Raw genomic sequence first — 22,121 nt, forward strand, 5'->3', positions numbered from 1 at the left:
GGAACTATCAACGTGTTGAACAAGTTTATAAAGTTTCTGGACAAGGACCTTGTTACTTCTGTATTCTGCGCAGCATCAAAAATGCCACTGGTGCCCAGTAAATGTTTATCAGTAGTTGTAAAGGTGATACACTATTGCTGAGTGGAGAAAGTAAATTGAAAAGAAAAAAAAATCAAAATTTTTTTTTTTGCTTAAGAAGATATGAGGCAATTGCAATAACCTACTAGCAGATAAAACTGTAAGCGGCAATGAAAGGTTGAGCATAATAAACCTTGCCATTATCTCATTTTCCATATCTTCCCATAAAAATGGCTTTGTGAAACATCAAAAATTTCTTACTCAATGCACAGCATTATTCCAGATTCCATCATCTAAATTCTTTGGTTCCCCTTTTGGTATGGCAGCATTTAGGAATCAGTCTCCACTGCTTAAACAGTAGTCAAGACAGGGACTATGCATTCTTTTATCTGTGCAAAGCAGATCAAAGCCCCAGTGCTCACTACCGAATTACAAAAAGAGTGCAGTATCAACCAAAATACAACTGAGCAGTATGATCTTGAATCTCAGAGAATGACCTACAGATAAAATGTAACGCCTTTTGCTTAGGTTCTGGTGGGTAGCTGTGTTGGTCTGAAGCAGCAGAACAAAGTTTGAGTCCAGTGGCACCTTTAAGACCAGCAAAGTTTTATTCTGGGTATTCGTGTGCATGCACACTTCTTCAGGTTGTTTTAGCGGCATGCATCTTACCCTATATAAATTCAGTTTTAAATGTCTTATCTCCTCTAAGTCACTGGGTATGGTAGCCTGTAACTAATAAAAAAACCATGATAATTTGAATAGATAAAACAGGATGGATGGAAGTTCCAATTTTAAACAACAAGGGGTGGGAATCTTAAAATAATGTCATGTACAGTCCAAATTGTATTGACAAGGATCCCTAAAAGCCTTAAGCAGTGGTATCTCCATCTATTCCTTGGTCACCCTTAAATGGAATGTCTGAACTACAGGAATTAATGTATTCACAAGGAACTACACACTGGTAGATGGTAACTGCTGTATGCGTGCTATGAATAAACAGAGAGACCTAGTAAGTCAAGTACCCTGCTTCAGGAATCTTTGGGCTAAAGCAATATTCAAAAGCATTTTTGGCAGCCTCTCCTAGACCTCAGGAATTTGGCAGTACTGATAAAAAAAACCCCTAAGATACAGAAACAGCCAGACACCATTTCCCACTAGGAGTCAAAAAGGCCAAGCCCTCTCATATGGGTCAGGTCCAAAAACCAGAATTCTCTAGAGATTAGCTGAAGCAGAAACATCCTTACTCCAATTCCCAGACAGTGAAACCAATATCAGCTAGAAATCAGTTTATGCAAAATGCCAGATACCAAGCAGAGCAAAAAATATCCCCATGCTTTTAAAACTGATCTACAATTCTACTTCTTTCCTTTTAAATTCTGGAGGGTTGGACACTCAGTGTTGCTGAAATAGCAAAATGACACTGTCAATTACCACAACACATCTACACCTGTACCTTCAAATAAAATAATGTATTTAGACATTGAGAAGGACCAGGAGGATTTAAGTATTGTCAGACTCAAGCATGGGTCAAGTACACCTGTTAACCTCAACAAAACTATTTGTTTATGTGTATTCATAACCTAGAAACCACTCTTCCATGTGAACATACCAATCCACATTTGATTTGACTGCACATAGGGTAAAGCCTACTCATAAAGGGTGATTTCCTGAGATTAAGTTCACTGGATAACAGAAGAACAGAAGAACAGCCCTGCTGGATCAGACCAGTGGGGTCCATTCTGTCCAGCATTCTGTCTCACACAATGGCCAACCAATTATTACGGAGGTCCAAAAACAGGACTTAGAGGACAATACCTTTGCCCAAAGCTGCCTCCTAGCACTGACATTCAGAGCTCTTCTGCCCCTAAGTGTGGAGATTTCCTTTAGTCACCATGGCTGGTAGCCACTGATAGATATCTCTTCCTTGGATCTCTCCGGTCTCCTTGTAATGCCATCTATGCTTGTAACCATTACTATTTCCAATGGCAGTAAATCCCACATTGAGTAAATTGCTTTTATCCATCCTTACTTTATTGCCTCCAAGTTATAATATTTTGGGAAAGAGGTCTCTTGGGGTGTACATTTCATAAAAATCACAATCCATAACAGAATAAAACTGTAGCACTGTTATGAACACGAGTCAAAGCAATACATTTTTCCTCTTAAAACCAAAAGCTGTGTGTTTTTGATGTACATACTTCATACAAATGCCCAGTTTAGGATCTAATGTGCACTAGTCAGTCATCTGGCCAGACAAATGTACTTTTAAGGTATAAGAGGTTTGCCCTGAATGGCACTGGTTTTTCTACAATCATAGGTCAAGCGCCTGTGGCCCCTACATTGTTTGAGCATACTCTATAGCAGAGGTGGCCAAACTGCAGCTCAGGAGCCACATATGACTCTTTCACACATATTGTGTGGCTCTTGAAGCCCCCACCACCCCATCGGCCAGCTTGGAGAAGGCATTCATATTTTCTTACCTTTTTGCCTCTCTTTCCCCTCTTCCACCTTCCCAGTTTTATTTTCTAGCTTTTTTCTCTTTCACTATACATTGCTGAAAGACCATGTTCTGGATTTCTACATCTGATTTTGTTAAACTAGGTCTCTAAAGTGCTGCCACTGGCAAGCCGCCATCTTCTTCTTCTTTTAAAAATGATAAAAAGTTTAAATTGCACTTCAGTTTACCATAGCTCAGTGCCTGAATGGTGCCTAGTTACAGGGTGAATGTAATACTGATGAAATGTAATATTGGTCAAATGTAACATAAATTAGCTCTTAGCAATACTATTTATCTATTATATCCCATCTTTCCTCGAAGAAAGTCAAGGCTACATACAAATATTTGTTCCTCAGAGTACCACAAAATGTAATATAAATTAGCTCTTAGACAACACTATTTATCTATTATATTCACTATTTATCTATTAAATTCTACCTTACCTCTGAGGAAGTCAAAGCTATATACAAATATTTGTTCGCCAGAGAGTCCTGCATACAGACAACAAACAGATGCAAACTAACTTAGCGTCAGCAAGAAAGCTAGGTCACACACCTTCGAACCATTTCAGCATTATTCTCTTGAGTCAAATGAAGTAAGAATCACAAATTTATTATGAAATAATTGCACTATTTGGAAGTCTTAAGTTCCCTTTGACTCACCAGAGGTTCTGCCATAATGATGCGGATCTTGCGTTCAGCCTGGGTGGTAAAGTTAACAAATAAACTTTTCAGGATGTATTCCCCAGGTTTACTGTCTGGGTCGACATTGATGGGCAACATGGTTGGAGGTCCTTTCTCTCTTTGAGTACCAGAAACAGATGGGACTGGTGGTTTGATGTATCCGTTACCCACTGGAGATGCTGAAAATTAAAGAAGCAATAAGTACTTGTTATTATATAACACAAATGAATAAATACATTCCTATAAACACTATAATCTTACAGACAATACCATCCTAGGGCAGTGATACTGACTTTATGGCTTATAGAGAGCCACATTCACAATTACCATTTCTCCACTCCACCAAAAGTTCACATGTAGTAATATAAGATTAATATTGTAATATAAGATTAATATTGTAACTATTAATATTAAAACAGGTGGGTAACCGTGTTGGTCTGAAACAGTAGAACGAAGTTTGAATTCAGTGGCACCTTTAAAACCAACAAAGTTTTATTCAAGGTATAAGCTTTCATGTGCAAGAAGAAGTGTGCTTGCACACAAAAGTTTATACCTTGAAGAAAACCCTGTTGGTCATAAAAGTGCCACTGAACTCAAACTTTGTTCTATTAAATATATAGCTATCTTTAATTTCCAGACCACCTCTGCACATGTAGAGTTGGTCTTAAAGGTGGAACTTGACTCTTACTTTGTTCTCCCTGACCCTGTTGAACCATACCCAGTCCTTCTGTATCTGGAGTGACTGGAAAGGCCTTGTAACTTCTCACTGCCTCCTCAGTGTGGGGCACAGCAGGGAGGGTGAGGCAATGAGACTGTCAAGATGCTTAAAGGCCCAAGCTGGCCAAAGAAAGGGGAGTAAAACCAAACATACCCTTACTGTGGTCAGATTGCTGTTTTTCTAGATAGCTGCTGTGAGGGTGGTTTTACTCTTCCTTCTTTATGGCCTCCCTGCTGACCTCCCACCAGCTGACCAAGCACTGGGATGAGAGTGCAGAGGTTATGCAGGAGTGCTGGAAACGATGGCCCCTGGCATAAGGTGTACAGCTCAGGAAGGCTTACCCATTTTATAATCTCTCCAGGGCAGCTGCTTCAAGGTGCAAATGACCTGTTACACACAAGCCCTAATGGGCAATGACCTTGCATATTTTCCTGGAACATAGGGTGGATGCCACACTGAGGAACAGATCTCAGAAGAGCCATAGGCAATGTTCCCTCTAAGCTGTGGAGTCTTGTGAGCAAAAATTCTTTGTGAGCTACCTGTATTAAAGTTGTGAGCTACTGCATAAATTAGTGGGTTCTGGGACCATTTCTCCTGAGCTAAGACAAAAATGTGTGAGCTGGAGGCTTAAAAACTGTAAACTTTAAAAGCTAGCTCACATTAACTCAACTTAGAGGGAATACTAGCCATAGGTGGTATGTCAAAGAGCTGAATCATTGAGTATCACCACTCAACACAATCATCACTCAACACAACAAGAATTTTCCGCATGGGGCTAGGGCAGAGAGTGAGATCTAGGCAGCTTAAAAGTTTAATGATGAACTGAGGAAAAAGAGAGACAGAAGATTAAGTTTGCTAGCACAGGCACACATACTTGAGAGCAAGCTCCACTAAACTCAATGGAGACTTTGCTACAAGTAAATGTGAGTGAGATTTGGATGTGAGGTAACTGAGATAAATAGATCTTCAACTGTACTGGAATAAAAGCAATGTAACACTTAAGAAGTTCTTTTTTTAAAAAACTTGCTTCATATGAAGAATGAATAAGTATATTTGGCCCAGCCCATGAAGAAAGTTAAACCAGGCCTAACAAGAGGTCAGGTATGTACATGGGATGTTGACAAGCAGGAGAGGAGGGGGGCTCTTGGGAGAATCATATTAGCTCTGAGAAGGTCCTAGAAAACTTGGAGAAGTGAAAAGGGGTATTCATCTGGAGAAGTGAAAAGTGGGGTTTGCCTCTGTAGAGGCTGAGTGAAGACAGGAAATACTTTAAGTTGGTAATAAAAAAGGACCAAGTATATTGAATTTTCCCCTCAGACGCTCAGACACTCAGTGTTCAAGAAAAGTGAGAGGGAGGAAGTAGAGAGCAAAAAGGAAGTCTGAAGCAGCTGAGAAACCAGTGGAACAGTAAAAAGAGAGAGGTACACAGGGGGTATGTGTTTGTACTATAGATACTCCCCTACTTATCCCTCCAAGTGGAACCTTTTTCTGCTGCTTCTTGCCTTCCTCCACCCATCTCCCTCATTGATGGACAAAAAGAAGAAGAGGAAGGGGCTCTGATGCCCACTGTTATGTAGGCTTCCTCCCCCACTCACCCAACATCTCAAAGAAGGCAGAGACATGCTATTTGGCTCTTTCTTCTGCCTGTTATGGCAAATCATGCTCCTTTCTCAGTGCTTCTTTGAGTTGGGTTCAGGAGCTGTCTTTGCTAGAGTCTGTAATAGTGCTGTGTCATGTCAACAGGGAAATTCCTGGAAATTTGGGGTTGGTGCCTGGGGACGGTAGACTTGGGGAGGGTAAAAGCTCAGAGGGGATGTGATACCATCCAGGCAGCCCCCTAAAGCTGCCATTTCTTTCAGAGGAACTGATATATGTAGTCTGAAGGACAGTTGTAATTCTAGGAAAACTCCAGGCCCCAGCTGGTGTTTTGGAACTCTAGACCTGACCACACACAGAATAAAGAACACCAGAAAATTCTTCAGTGAATGTGAACCCCAAGATATAATCTTGCATTTTAGGGCAGAATTTATTTCTCTGCAAGAAATGCAACAAATGCACTGGCATGTAAGACAGAATGCTGAACCTTCATAAAAATGTCCTTGTTCCTTCACAGCTCTTTTGTTTAAATATTTTTCCAGCTATTACTAGATTTTAATAGCAACTGAAGTTGTTCAGGATCTGATAGGATTAAGTACCAAAATTCTTTCCCTGAAACCCATGGCAAAACTACACAGGAGAAAGTATTTTCTCTAAAGCATTAGTTCTTCAGACATGATTTTATTATTCACATGGCAAACTAAAGAAAAAAAACACATTGTTCTATAATGAATAGAAAGCCCACTGCACTTTTACTGACAGGATATGGTTATTCCTTCCTCTACAACATAGTTTAGTAAGCTTGCATGCCCCCACACCAACTTGTTCCAAAGATATATTGTATTTCCTACCTGTTGGGACAATCAAATTTAAAATCAGCTCTGCATAATGCAGGCAACAATAATTGCTCTTCAATACAGAACATACATACCAAGCAGATTAGATTTCAAAATCTCAAAATGCTTAGTTTTCCAAAAGTTGGCCAACTAAAAAAGAAACTCTAAGTATCTCCTAATCTTACACAGTACACAGCCACTCAGAGGGTCCTCCTATCACTAGAAATTTTTATTACTATCCAGAGGCATACCATAAGAATAAACAGACTACTTGGATTATGATTAGGGTTGCCAAATCCAATTCAAGAAATATCTGGGGACTTTGGGGGTAGAGCCAGGAGACATTAGGGGTGGAGCCAAGATCAAGGCTACAACAAGCATAATTGAACTCCAAAGGGAATTCTGGCCATCACATTTAAAGGGGCGGCGCACCTTTTCAATTCCTTCCTTCCATAGGAAATAATGAAGGATAGGGGCACCTTCTTTTGGGGCTCATAGAATTGGACCCCCTGGTCCAATCTGAGGCACTAGATGCTATACTGAAAATTTGGTGCCTCTACCCCAAAAAACAGCAACCCCCCCCCCCAGAAACCAGATACCCACAGATCAATTCTCCATGATTTTCTATGGGAATAAATCTCCATAGGGAATAACAGAGTTCCCAGCAGACATTTCCCTCCCTTCCCCCCACTTTCTGACGACCCTGAAGCTGGGGGAGGGCCTCCAAACTGGGGGATCCCCTGCCCCCATGATTGGCAACCCTAATCATGATTATCACAGTCAGACGTTGTTTCCAGGAAATAATGGCATGCCGAACATCTCAAATTAGTCTCCTTAAGCAATTGAGAAATCAATAAAAACAAAAAGCCAAGATTTTCACTAGTTAATCAATGAAATACAAACAAAACAGATATCTATATCTCTGCAACATGAGCAAACCTGGGAAGTCATGTGGATGCAACAGGTAGGTCAGAATTACTTCCACATTATCAACAGACACTGCTATACCTTTATTCAGCATACAATCTCAAATTTTCTTAGGTATACAAGACCAAGAAAAAAAATCATGGCAACTACAGCCTTGTTCAAAATCCCACCAATATAGTTTAAAGGAGACAAGAATAGGAGACAAGAATACTGAAAAGGTTCTGGCATTATTGAAATGCTCCACTTTTAAATACTTCAAGGCCCACACCCTTTAGTTATTTATCAGCACAATTATTTCTTAAAGAAAGCTCAAGGTATACCCTGAATACCAACAGATTCTAACGCTTTTCATTTTCTCCTCCAAACACTCCAAACTAGGATACAGTATTATAGCACTGCTTTAACAATTCAAGAAATTCTGAACTATGAAGGAATTACAAAAGCATCAATGTCCAATTCATGTACCTTTGTGTCAGCTATTCCTATAAAAAGGCATATGTATTAAGTATATTTCCTAACTTGTAACTTTTTATTTGCTTGTACTCTTTACCATTATATGAAACAATTTTAATTAACAGGCATATAATACTTAGTACACAGTATTGTTTTGATAATGCAGAAATAAAACACAGGAAGAGCACTACACAAGTGGAAACTATCATTTCTTCAGCATTTGAGATACGTGACACAATATGTATTACTGGAACTCAAATCCATACAAGTCAAAAGAAAAGAATCCTATGATTATATCTAATATTTATTCTTCAGAAAATAAGTCCTTAACAAAACACAATCAGGCTTCTTTTTCTAATAAAAATGTGTTGCTCTTAAAGTTCAGAATCACATTAAAGACTAATAAAACAATCTAAAATTCAGATTCACGGAGTTTCTTCGGTACCTACCAAGTCCCTTTATAAAGCTGATCACAGTGGACCTTCTCCAACAGGCTAATGAAATCTCCATGAGACTGAAAATACCTAAAAAGCTCCAATATTTAGAATATATTTGTTTCTAAAAAGGAAAAAATGGGCTTCTTCATGACCCTGATTTGCTTTTTTGCCATGGAGGGTAGTTTCTCTCCTAGATTCAGAGCAGGGGTTAGCAATGTTTTCTTTATTTGTTTGAAGAGCTGAAGAGCTGTAGTAAAGAGCTGTAGTGTCCCTGATCAGAACACACTTCCCCTATCCAAAGGGGTAATTTTTAGCTTCAGTGTACAGTGATGACCTACAACTTTCAGTGAGACTGCCAATCTATATTTATCCACAAGCACATACTATACTGACAGATTAGCAAAACTACTTCAAGCACTCCAAGAACATGAGACTCGCTAGTATAGTTCAGCATAAACAACTTTTGCATACCAACAACACACGTTATCATGCTGGCCAAACTGAAGACAGCATTAAGGGGGAAATGCTATGACAGAGAAAAAAACAGTAAAGTAACAAAGCCTTAAATTGTATGAACAAGTATTGAATTCCTTGAGACAAAACTAGCCCAGTACCCCTTTTCCATGAGAGCAACATACACATTTTGAAGGAAAATTACACAAAATATCCATGCAAACTGTTGGTGGGGAGACTGAGGGAGTTGAATGGCAAAGAAGGAGAAGGAGGAAGAAAGAATTTCAGATTTCTACCCTGCCCTTCTCTCTGAATCAGAGACTAAGAGCGGCTTATAATCGCCTATATCTTCTCCCCCCACAACAGACACCCTGTGAGGTGGGTGGGGCTGAGAGGGCTCTCACAGCAGCTGCCCTTTCAAGGACAACTTCTGCAATAGCTATGGCTAACCCAAGGCCATTCCAGCAGCTGCAAGTGGAGGAGTGGGGAATCAAACCTAGTTCTCCCAGATAAGAGTCTGCACACTTAACCACTACACCAAACTGGCTCTCAAGAGAGTTACCTGAAGTATGTTAATAGTAGTATAAGGTCATACAGTGAGAGTTAGAAATAGAATAGTTTGCAATATCTTGGGTCGTGAGTAAGATCTTCATGAGACTGAAATGTATTCAAGGAATGGGAACCATTTAGCAGAAAATTGGAACATTTTAGGAGAGAGTTCGAATTGTAAAAGACGGGCTGTGATTTTTTCCATTATAAAATGTTCCCAGACTTTTTTGAACCAGTGTGATATAGTAGGAATGGCAGAGGATTTCCAAGGGGAAGTGATGGAAAATTTCGCAGCCACAAGAAGACTTGTAATCAGATAACGTTTTATCTTTGGAAGATTAATCTGCGACCATATGTCAAGAAATATAAATTCTGGAGACAGCAGCACATCATGGCCTGTTATGAGTTTGATGTGGTGAAGGACGTCTTGCCAAAAATTTTCTATATGAGGGCATTGCCACAAAAATGTGAGGAGTTACCTGTCATTCCACATTTCTTCCAGCATATAGGCGAGATGGATTGGGAGACTGCTGCTTGGTGTTGTGGTGTTAGATACCATTGGTTGAGAATTTTAAGACTGCAAAATAATTTTTAAGTTTTTAATGCCAAATCAGATTGCAGTTTACAAAATTTCTAAAGAAATCTTTTAGTGTAACTCTAGCTGCTATGAAAATTCAAAGCATGTTAGTATTCTGCTCTTCTACCATTTAGGGTTCATCTACATTAGCTGTTTTGCTTGATGAACAGCTAGTACAGTGTACTGCATCCCAGCTGATGTTATGCATTATAATCCACCTCCAGGCTGCCATTTAAAATGGGAATGTCTCCAGCAACGATATTCTGTTTGTAAGATTCACAAAGAACATTCTCCCAGCAAGCCTACTACTTGTAGGTAAAACCCTCAACAACAATGTCAAATCACGGGTAGAAATTCCTACCCATGATTTCAAACAGTAAGATAACTGAAACCCTTTCTGGACTGCAGATCTGGTTGAGAAAGAATTTCAGCCTGAAAATTTAAAGTCCTAAGCACTTTTTAAACAAAATTAATGCATATATTAGAATATTTAACTAAGTGTAGCAGAATGATCGGATATTTGCAGGAACTGGTGTATTAAACTTCCTAACCCCAGGCCAGTTTTCATTGATGCATTTTATTTTATTTTGAAAACCCCAGTTTTATTCACAAGATTAAAGATGATTGGTTTCAAAGGTAGTAAGAGAGAGATTCCACACTTTAATGTTGCATTCCTTTGCAGTATTCAGGAAATGCCCTGGCGATGTCTGTATTAAGTACTTAACTCTATATTGCTTCCTAAGAATGCAAAAGATGACCCTCCTGGTATATACGAGTGATCAAAATATACACGAGTAGATGTTTCTACAGAATGTACACAGGAATCAAACAAAATGAAGGATGTGGCATGGAGACCAACTACTATGTTAGCTACCCGGAACCTCACTTTTTCCAGTTCTCTTCTACTATGTCTTTTTAGAAGTGCAATAGTAAGAAGCAGCACACATCCAGCACATTGCAGACCACTGGAAAATGTTCTGGAACCACTCCCAGCAGTGGTTAAAAACATTTTGGCCATAATCCAATGTACAGTGTAGTGTTTGTAAAACCCAAATTAATGGGCCTTAAATGTGGATTTAGGCTCTATTCTGGATTATGGCTTTTGTCATCAGTTAGTAGTCCAACACACACACTTATCTAGTATAACGTCAAGTCTCTGTAATTGGCAGTGACATTCCCCTTAAATAAGAGTGGCATTCAGTGCGGAAGCATATGGAATTATTGACACTGGTGTAGAATGACAATCTTAAAAACAGTTATACCCTTCTAAATCCATTGATTTAAATAGACTAAGAAGGGTATGATTCTGTTTAGGATTACACTGCTGTTCTACTTGTGCAAGACTCCATCAACAAGTCAAATTCGTTACAGGATTCAAGAACATCAAATATTGTGCATCAACTCAAAAATAATCAATTGACATGATAGCAATCTGGGAGGGCACATCAGGAATCGATACAGAAAATACGTCATTTTGGCTTTCAGACTTATTAAATATTAATTGAATAGGGCTATAAATAACTTAAAAGCACCACATTGAAGCATATGAGACAGCTGGTGTGAAGAAAACCTTGCCAGCACATATCGGCTAAGAACCAGGGTCTGTTTTTAGTGGATGATGATGTAACCATACGTGCAGAACACTTGAAGTGATAATGCAAATGTCTTTTCCATCCCCCCCCCCCCCCAAAAGGCCGTTGTTGTGATTCAGAGATGCAAGGTGTTTTGAAACTCATTGGGGAGTTCCTGAGATCTTGACCATTTGTTTTCTCAGGGAAAAGGGTCATAAAAGGCACACAAATAGGATAGCAGTCAGATGATGCATTTCCTCAGAGAGATAGCTATTTGCTTACCTGCCATGGAGGGCAAGTTGGATAGCTTCCATAAAACATGATCTGGGTATTGAGATGTATGGGATGTTAGCTTTAGGATGATTGGGGGATGGGGGTTCATTTTCCCACATGGGGCAAGTTACCTAAAACCAAATTGGGCAAGGCTTCCAGCCAACAAAGGCAGGAAGTGTTGAAAAGACCATTAACACCTGTTACTCTTTATTTAAATGCTGGCAGAGGCTCCAGATGTATATTTGTCTCAAAGACATCCAGGTGGAGATGTCACAGGTAACTGTTCTGTATTGCTAAATTCAGCTTACCGTTATGGTTTTTTTCTTCTTTTTATTATATCTGTAACTAGTAGGCATGATAGCTATTTTCCCTGTCTGTGCTTTCACTTAATCTGTTGTAATAAAGTCTTTTCCTGTTCAAGAAAGCATACTGTGCTTCAACTCCTCCTCACATGATCTTAGATCACTCACTCACTCAGATTCACAAACATTGGTAGTTCTTAACATGGGGTGGTGGCACAACAAAGAGGAACATGCTTTACACACACAGAGAGAGCACACATAGAACCCAGGCAGGTTTATGACAGTGGTTATCTTCCCAATCATTGCATTTGTGCATGTCTGTATTATTTTATAGAAATTGTTTTATCTGTTCTGCTGATTTAATTTAAACAAATTTCATTTTCAAAAACAAATAGTGCAATCATAAACAGAGTAACACCCTTCTAAACCCATTGACTTCAATAGCCTTAGAAGAGTTATAAGCAGACGATGCAGTGTTGCTCTCCCGAACCTCCATAGGGCTGAAATGACCACTAAAAATGTTTTCCTGCAACTGCGATTCTGAATACCTTACAATCAACTACTTACAAGATCTTGGCGTTTGGAAAAAAATCTGAAAATTAGACAATGGATGATTCAGGGACATCAGCTTGAACAAGTTACCAGCTTTAAATATCTAGGTGTAACTCTGCAAGCCTTGGATTCCAGGACAATTCATTGTAATTCGGTACCAGATGTAGGGGAGAAAACTGCTAACAGTATTTAGCTATCAGTCACAAGCGAGGCACTATGTTCTGGCCGCCTCTTGAATTGTTTAAAGCAAAATTGCTGGCCCAATTGCTATATGGAACATTTCTGGGGCCACTGTCTTCTGCATTCTCTTCTTTTGAAAGAGTACAATCTAAATTTCTTGGGCTATACTATAAGTGCCCAAGTGTGTGTCAAACTCATGGGCTAGGCTAGAAACAGGAATGATTTGGGTGGAAGCCAGAATTTGAATTCTTTTGATTTTCAAATGGTTGACTGCAAACATAAATCCCCAAGGTTTGTTGCCTCTGGTATTCCAAGATCAGTTTCAATCTAGCTGGCAAAAGGCAGTCTTGAAAATTCTTAAAATTTTAGATCTATCTCCCTAGCCCCTTTTAGACCTTGGGGTAGAGTGGGTTAAATCATTAATTAAACAGAGAGTGATTGAGAATGAAAGACAAATAGACAGCCTCAGATCTCCAAACTATATCTCTTCTACAAACAAAAGATATATTGCTGTGCCAGCTGGATACTTATACTTTCTTGAATCTCATAACACCAGAAGGGCATTCACACTAGCAAGAAGTTTGTCCTTACCCTCAGCAGTGTTATAAGTATAAAGCAATTCCTTTTTCTAGGAGACTCTGTTCATGCCCGTCACAAGAAATTGACACATTAGAACATATCTTTTTCAATCGTCTATATTACAGAGAATAAGAGCAGCAATCATTAACCCACTGATAGAAAGATTCCCAAGTAGATCAAACAAAACTATGCTGGAATACTTGTTTTCAGGCAACAATCATGTGGCAACACGCCAGGTTGCAAGATACTGTGCATAGGTTTACAAACGTCGAAAACTACAGATGGTCATTTCTGCAAGGTCTGGTTTTTATGTAAACAACTTAGGATTTAGTATTTTATATTTTATTATACTACTATATACAATTTTATAGATTTTAACATTGAAGCTAAGATGTTAAATTTTAATATATTTCCAAATATGACTTGACCTGATTGTTCAGACTGTGCTGGCTGTTGACTGCAATAACACAGATTGTATTGTATTGTATTCTAACCCACTGACTTCAATAGCCTTAGAAGAGTTAGGATCAGTTCAGGATCGCAATGGGAGTTGTTTGTATTTTTACTACAGCGTGTCACAGTACAGTACTACTTGTCACTAGGGATGGGTACAAACTGATCAACAAATTGTGATTTGTGCACGAATCAGGCCGCTTCATGGTTTGTTTCAGACTTGTTTGTTTGCTCAGGCCATCCCTGAACTGGAAAGTGAACTACCTTTTTTCCTTGGTGGGTCATTTGGTTTGTATTTGCAGTTCGTCTTCCTAAACAGCCTAGTGCTGATTCTATCCATTCCTAAGCAATACTGACAGTGGACTTCTGGGAACTCTAGAAACACCCTGCTTGATTGGCAGCTCTGGGAGCCAATAATGGAGCCCCCATTCTGCTCTATGGGAGCAGACACCCTCATTCCATTGCTTCCACTTTGCAGCAGGAAGAGAGAAGAGTTAGTTGTCATGAGAGCTGAAGCTGAGCTTTCCTGGGAACACCTGCTTTGGGGGGGCTATAAATCGGACATTCCAAATCCAGTCTTCCCCAAACTTGGAGGGTGAGAGGAGACCCTGCTGAAGATTTCCAATGAGTTTTACACCTCCCAAACTTAACACACCAATAAACCATGAACCAGTTCAGGCAATGATATCAACCACAAAACAAAACGAGCCACCAGTTCGGGCAATTAAACAAACTACAAATTGAACCAGACCATCATTTTCCCATTCCATGCTTATCCCAACTTGTCACAGAAACAGCACTGTTAGTTATACCATTTATAATCAGGTTAAACAAAGAGGACTGGGGATAGAAATTAATACCGGTATATCTAAGAAAGACTGACAGACAATACCACCTAAGGAATGTAAACTTTGTTTTAATCTCAGAGCACTGAAAACAATGTGGCAAGGAAAGGGTTAGTTCAACAAATAGCTTCTATCTTCCCATTTATCTTTCTTGAGCAATCTCCTGGCTACATTCATCATTTTATCTGATTTACGGCAGTTCTTACATGCTCATTACACAGAAGCAATGCAGTGAACTGTGCTATCCTGATCAATTTACAATGAAAATTTGCTGGACAGATTCCCAAGAAAGTTAGGGCCAATACAGCCAGTTTATCATTTGGTAAATGTTTCAACTACACAGTTGCATTGCTTCCTACAAAGAAATACAGTGGTGATTTCTTTCTGTCATGTATTCTTAGGTGGAAAAGCCTAAGATCTATACCAAGTCTCCCCACATTCCCTGCTTGGTTGGATGGTCACCTGCATCTAATTGCTGATGCTAACTGGGGAAATTATCCCTTTGAATTGTAGTCCTTAGGAGATATGCTGGGTTGAACACCAGCTGCAGGCAGAGTCTGGGAGTTCATAAAATCAAAGAGTTGGAAGGGACCTCCAGGGTCATCTAGTCCAACCCCCTGCACAATGCAGGAAACTCACAAATACCTCCCCCTAAATTCACAGGATCTTTATTGCTGTCAGATGGCCATCTAGCCTCTGCTTATAAACCTCCAAAGAAGGAGAGCCCACCACCTCCCAAGGAAGCCTGTTCCATTGAGGAATCGCTCTAACGGTCAGGAAGTTCTTCCTAATGTTGAGCCGGAAACTCTTTTGATTTAATTTCAACTCATTGGTTCTGGTCCTACCTTCTGGGGCCACAGAAAACAATTCCGCACCATACTCTATATGACAGCCTTCAAGTACTTGAAGTACTTGAAGATGGTGATTATATCACCTCTCAGCCGTCTCCTCTCCAGGCTAAACATCCCCAGCTCCTTCAACCTTTCCTCATAGGACTTGGTCTCCAGACCCCTCAGCATCTTCGTCACCCTCCTCTGGACCCGTACCAGCTTGTCTATATCTTTCTTAAAATGTGGTACCCAAAGCTGAACACAATACTCCAGGTGAGGTCTTACCAGAGCAGAGTAAAGCGATACCATCACTTCACGTGATCTGGACACAATACTTCTGCTGATACAGCCCAAAATCGCAATTGCCTTTTTAGGCACCACATTATACTGTTGACTCATGTTCAAGAATTGTGCTGGGTCCAGCAATGCCAACGTTGACCCCAAGACTAGCACCGGGCTCAGTGGTGACAAACCCCAGAAGCTGTTCTGGGCTCAGCTACAGTAAAATGGACTGTGGTAGTAACACATATTCCAGCCACGGCAGCAGGGGACTCTGGGAGCTCTGCAGGCCCAGAGGTGATTGTGGCAGTGACTGGAAGCAGCACACTCTGGGAGCCGCACCAGGCTCAGCTGCAGTGGCAGCAGACCTCTAGGAGCCACAGAGGGCCAAGCTGTGGCAGCAGCAGTCTCTCGGAGCTTTGTGGGGCCACAGTGGCAGACTCAGGGAGCCACATGGAGCCAGGCCATGGTGGCTACAAACTCCAGGATAATCAGGGACTGAAGGCAGCTGCAGTGATGACTAGGAGCTACACAAAGCTCAACAAGTAAGTGAGTGGAAGATGAGTCTTGAGGCCCCCTCCTGCTATATCTTATAGCCAAGGGCTGACTCCTGTGCAAACAGTGAAATCTGCATAATAAGGCAGGCCACTGTCAGAATACTGCTCAACGAAATATGAATAAAATATATAGAACTAAATCCCTCCCCAGCCCAAGAAAAGCCTAGCTGCCAAAAAAAGAAGACATCAAAAGCAACACTGGCTAGAAACTGGGCTGGCATTGTAGGTTGCCATTTCAATCGCAATGCATGCCAAGGTACCCAATAGAGCTTATGCATGTGTTACCTTATAGGCAGAGACAGCCAGGACAAGGCAGAAGGGGATACAGTGATAAAAGTGGGAGAGGGAAAGCGATGACGGCTAGGAAAGGGTGGAGGAGTAAAAAATTAAATCAGATAGGTCCCCATAATTAACAGAGCTTTTTGAAAGCTGAAAACCAAATACCACAAACTGTAAAGCAACATTTTAAAAAATATTACATGTTAGAGTAAAAGGTTTCTATTTTAAATAAGATGGCAGGCCTGACCAGCCTTCCTCAGGTAGACAGCTTCATAACAGAACACCACTAGTGACAAAGTCCTGTGCCAAGTGCCTGAAGAGCTCATTTCAGAAAAAGATATCATTCAACACAATCACACAAAGTTGCCATAATCAGCCCAGTAACATAAGTAGAGACAAGGAGATATTCCTACTTGAAATTCAGTTTTTTATCTAGCACTTCAGACTGTCTTGACTTACCTTGTTACGACAGAGCCACTTACATGCCAGAAAACAAGAAGCACTCTGTCGGCTTTACTTCAGTGTGGGTCCCCCCCCCCTCCATTCCATGCTAAGGTAAATTTGTTTAGTTATGTGATGCAGAGTGAAATTTTGTTTGTTCTTAGCAGTTCTTTGTTATTTGAGGGTTTACCATCTAACTAGCTGCAACTCCTGAAAAGTGGGAGAAACCTATGGGAACAGAAACCAGAACATGACCTAAGATACAAGAAATAACTTATTTGCCTGCAGTATATGACCTCTTCAGTTCAAATATTCAAATGTAACTAAACCAATTTCAGATTTTGAAAAAACACCTTTAGAGTATTTCTAAGTAAAACTATCTTACAACCTCCCTTAACCAGAATTTCATAACTCACTTCTGTTTCTACTCTAAAAGATTATCTGAAGAAATAACTGGCTGCTGTACTTCAGACAGTAAAGAAATATATACACTGCCTGTGTCTTGAATTTATTTTATTCACTTCATTTATACCCTGCCATTCTCTCCACCTGTGGGGACCCAAAGCACCTTTCTCTCCTCCATTTTATCCTCACAACAACTTTGTGAAGTAGGTTAGACTGACAGTGTTTATTGCCAAGGGAGAATGGTTCTTTTCCTCTAAGGGTTATGGAGACAATGAACACACAAAAGGTGAAAGAAAACAGATTTGCTTAATTAGTCTACATTATAATGGCATCCTATGCCTTTATGACGATACCCTGTATTAGGCATACACAGAAATGAATTAATCACTAAGCTTGCCAGTCCCTGGGTCCTGGTGAGGGATCCCCCGGTTTTGCAGGTTCCTCCCTGCCACCAGCCAGCTGGCCTGTGGGTGAAAGCCCTGCCACAACAGCCACAATGTTCCTTTAGATCTCAGGCAGGGTTAGAAGCTTGCAAATGGCTTCTGTTTTGGAAGCAGTTGTTTGCCTTTAATCTCAGACTAAAGCTGCAGGGGAGATGGAGCAAGGAGGCAGAGCCACTTGTGTTGGAGAGGAAGCCAGAGAGTCAGTCCATCAGTTTGTTTTGCATTCCTTTCAGAAGCTGTTAGGAATAGTAAAGAGATAGTAAAAAAGGGAGGGGGGATAGTCAAGAGTCACCTAGAGCCTGGTTACAGGATGGAGGAAACACCACCTACTAGACTTATCTCTCCTTAAATTGGCTGAAATACAGCTTGTTACATTCAGCAACTCAAGTGAGTAAATCTATCTATATCATTGCCCCAGGGAGATCACGAAAGTGTGGGCATGCAAACTGTTTGTTTTGTCTGTTTTGTGTGTGTGTGTGTTCACTTTCATTTAACAGCTACTGGGGAACAAAAAAGGCAAAAAAGAGGAGGAGGAAGTGAAGACTGTATTCAGAGGAACAGCACTGTGGTATTTTTATTATTTATTTGGAATGGAAAAGTCTCCCAGCTCCACCCCTAAAGTCCTCAGATATTTACTGAATTGGACCTGGCAACCCTAGTAATCACCATTAACTAACCAGAATGGAAATCAGTTAATATCTTTGCAGACAATTGTCCATATATACATTTTTATAAACAGCATCGCTACTTGCTGCTAATGATTACACTGTACTTTTTAAAACAAAACTTTTATTAATAAAACTTTTATTAATAAAAACAAAACAAATACATACATTTTTAAAAACAAATCTAGCTGGATTATACAGGATTACTAGGTAGAATTTTTTCCTCAGATAAGGCTTCCTTGATTATATTAGTAGTACAGTTCCATTTGCTTGCTGTTCTGTTCTGGTGTACTAGTCTGGCTGTACAGGGGCAGATATTTCAGATTTCATACAGCACATGCAAATATTTCATACAGCTCCTGTACCGGTGCTGATGACTGAAGGGGAGGGAGATAGCATGCCTACAGGCTACAGGGAACGAGGACAACATTTTTGCTAGCATCCTCTGGAAGACATATGCAGAATACAGAGTATGATGCATCCCTGCCCTCCCACAACAAGCACCTTACCTACAGGGCAGAGAAGTAAACACTTTGTTCATACACTATAGGCAGCTGGAAGCTGAAGAGGGAAGGGCAAGGTCAATGCCCTTTTCCTATTTTGCCAACCTGGTACCTCAAATCATTAACCACTGCTAATCTATGCAATCTGACCACTGCTATTATATGAGGTAAGGGAATTATGCAGGGGTTTTAAAGGACCATATTTTCGGAAGAAACAGAGTCTTATTCTTCACACAGAGACCTTTCAGATATCTACGCTAAAAACAGTCTAGTTAGACTGTACTCCAGGGGTGGCCAACGGTAGTTTTCCAGATGTTTTTTGCCTACAACTCCCATCAGCCCCAGCAAGCATGGCCAATGGCTGGTGCTGATGGGAGTTGTAGGCAAAAAACATCTGGAGAGCTACCGCTGGTTACCCTTGCTGTACTCTATCGCCAATTTAGCTTTATGGCTAATACAGCCCTATCTGGTGACTTTACGCAATACAAACCTGCTAGTCTGATTCATTGCTCAACTGGCATTAACCAGAAAATCACCAGATGAATAATTTTCTCAAATAAAAACCAGCTATTTATAACACTTAAGTAATTATTAAAAATAACTTTTCATCCTGTAATAGGTTTGTTTTTATTGTAATGTTTGTATGTTAGAATCATGCACACGCTACACTCTAATCATCAGCACAACCCTGAACAGTTACACCCTTTTAAACCCACAGGCTTAGAAGGGTGTTATTCTGTTTAGGATTGCACTGCATATGTTCTATTTATAGCTGATAGAAGAGGCTAGATACATTTAGGACATGACATCATTACAGGAATATTTCATTTGACTTATAAAAATACTCTTATGACTTGATCTAAACATAGGCATTTTCCACTTTTGAGTTTTAGAGAACAAAATTACTTTGAATGTTGATCCTGGATAACCAAGTATTTTTTTCTTAGCCCTGTCCAAATGCTCATAAATTATTTCAAAAACACCACACCTTAAAATCATGCTACAGGTAATTAAAGTTTCATATTTGGAGGAAAAACGTTCAAATGCCAGTCAGTCCTGGATTCTAATTTGACCTGGATAGCCAAGGGTAGCCCAATCTCATCAGATCAACAGATCTTGGACGCTAAGCAAGATTGGCTTTGCCTAGAATTTGGATGGGAGACCTCCAAGGAACACTAAGGTTATAATGTGCAGGCAGGTGATGGCAAATCACCTCTGAATGTCTCTTGCCTTGAAAACTCCATAGGATTGACGTAAGTCAGCTATACTGGACAGCACTTTCCACCACCCTGGACTCTTCTGCCTAATTTAAGGTGGAAATGTATTTGAATGAAGACTTTTATTCTACATCACAGTTAAACCAGGGTGGTGCAGTGTTAAAATTAAACCCCACTGGGCCATGGAAGCTCACTGGGTGACTTTGAGGCAGCCATGCTCTCAGACTACCTTACATCACAGGGTTGTTGTTATGTAGGGTGGCCAGACCATCCCGGTCTCCCGGGACTTTCCCGGTTCTGGCCCCCAATTCCCGGCTCCCGGGCTGGCTATACCGGGACCATTAGAAGTCCCGGTATAGCCAGCGGGGAGCCGGCAGGCCGCGCGGGCGGGGAACGCGGCGAGTGAGGGAGCCAGTGTCCCTGCGCACACTGCGTGCGCACGCGCAGGGACGCTGGCTCCCTCACTCGCCGCCTTCCCCGGCCGCGCGCGGGGCCCGGTGGCGGTGGCCGGGGAGGCCGCGGAGAGGCCGCCGCTGGTCCCTGGAGGCCCTCCAGAGGCCCGCGGAGGCCGCGGAGAGGCCGCCGCTGGTCCCTGGAGGCCCTCCAGAGGCCCGCGGAGGCCGCGGAGAGGCCGCCGCTGGTCCCTGGAGGCCCTCCAGAGGCCCGCGGAGGCCGCGGAGAGGCCGCCGCTGGTCCCTGGAGGCCCTCCAGAGGCCAGCGGAGGCCGCGGAGAGGCCGGCGCTGGTCCCTGGAGGCCCTCCAGAGGCCAGCGGAGGCCGCGGAGAGACCGGCGCTGGTCCCTGGAGGCCCTCCAGAGACCAGCGCCGGCCTCTCCGCCGCCTCCCCGGCCTCCGCAGCCGCCGCCAGCCCCGCCAGCAGCACCAGCCGCCCGGAGGAGAGGCCGCCACCCGCCCTGGAACAAGGTAAGCAGGGGGAGCCGAAAGCGGGGGGGGGGGCGGCTGGCGGGAGGGGGCGGCCGGCCTTCCTTCCCTCCTTCCTTTCTTCCTTCCTTCCTTCCCTCCCTCCTCCCTCCCTCCCTTCCCTCCTTCCCTCCCTCCCTTCCCTCCCTCCTTCCTTCCCTCCTTCCTTCCCTCCCTCCTCCCTGCTGTTCTTTTGAGGGGTTATAGAGTGTTTCGAGCCCGTCCCTGTGGCATCGGTGCCATCGTTGTGGGGCCCAGGGGGCCGGCGCAGCGGCACGCTGAAGCAGCCTGTTGGTCACTTCCGGGTTCCTGTCCTGCATCTCGAACTGTGTTATTAGTGACAGGCTGCTTCGGCGTGCCGCTGCGCCGGCCCCCTGGGTCCCACAACGATGGCACCGATGCCACAGGGACGGGCTCGAAACACTCTATAACCCCTCAAAAGAACAGCAGTCTAGCTCGCTTCCCCCGAGCCCTGCCGCCATAAGCCTCAAGGGGGCTCATTTTGCGGCATCTCCCGGCGGGAGGGTGGCACCCACACAGGACACATATCAAATGAAAGAGGGGGCGCAGGGCTATCAGAAACAGCTGGCGGAGGGAGTCGGGAGACCACCCCACTGGGGGATCCACACCCCGAAAGTGATGAAGGTGGCGCAGATAGAGCCAACAGAGCAAACAGGACAAAATAAATAGGCTGCATTATGCAGCACAGTCTCACTGGAATCTCACTGGAATCTGACTGGCTTCTCAGCATGGAACCCATTCTCTCTAGTCTTCTCACTTTGAAAAAAGTAAAAAAAGAGTTTCATTTAACTTTACTTCCCCCTTTCCCTCTCTATAAATAATCTTGGTGTTTCCGGCGGTGATATCTGGGGGATTTTTGGGGACGTCACAGGAAGTGCTGTGAAGTCACTTCCTGTTTCCGGCAGTGGCATTTGGGGGAAATGATGTCATTTGGGGGAAAATGATGTCACTTCCTGCTTCCGGCAGGTGGAGTGGGGGAAATGATGTCACAGGAAGTGATGT

The 22,121-nt window shown here is 42.0% G+C and overlaps 1 protein-coding gene across 2 annotated transcripts in view; it reads right to left on the reverse strand.

The window, feature by feature from the left end:
* Positions 1–22,121, reverse strand: part of FRY (FRY microtubule binding protein) — a 225,217-nt gene that overhangs the window by 149,102 nt on the left and 53,994 nt on the right. For both annotated transcript variants that reach the window (XM_060234716.1, XM_060234717.1), the window contains exon 2: positions 3,238–3,437. In XM_060234716.1, the coding sequence (XP_060090699.1) occupies positions 3,238–3,437 (200 nt within the window). The remainder of the gene's footprint in view (positions 1–3,237; positions 3,438–22,121) is intronic.

The sequence above is a fragment of the Heteronotia binoei genome, chromosome 3 (assembly GCF_032191835.1).
Source record: "Heteronotia binoei isolate CCM8104 ecotype False Entrance Well chromosome 3, APGP_CSIRO_Hbin_v1, whole genome shotgun sequence".
NCBI classification, from domain to species: domain Eukaryota; kingdom Metazoa; phylum Chordata; class Lepidosauria; order Squamata; family Gekkonidae; genus Heteronotia; species Heteronotia binoei.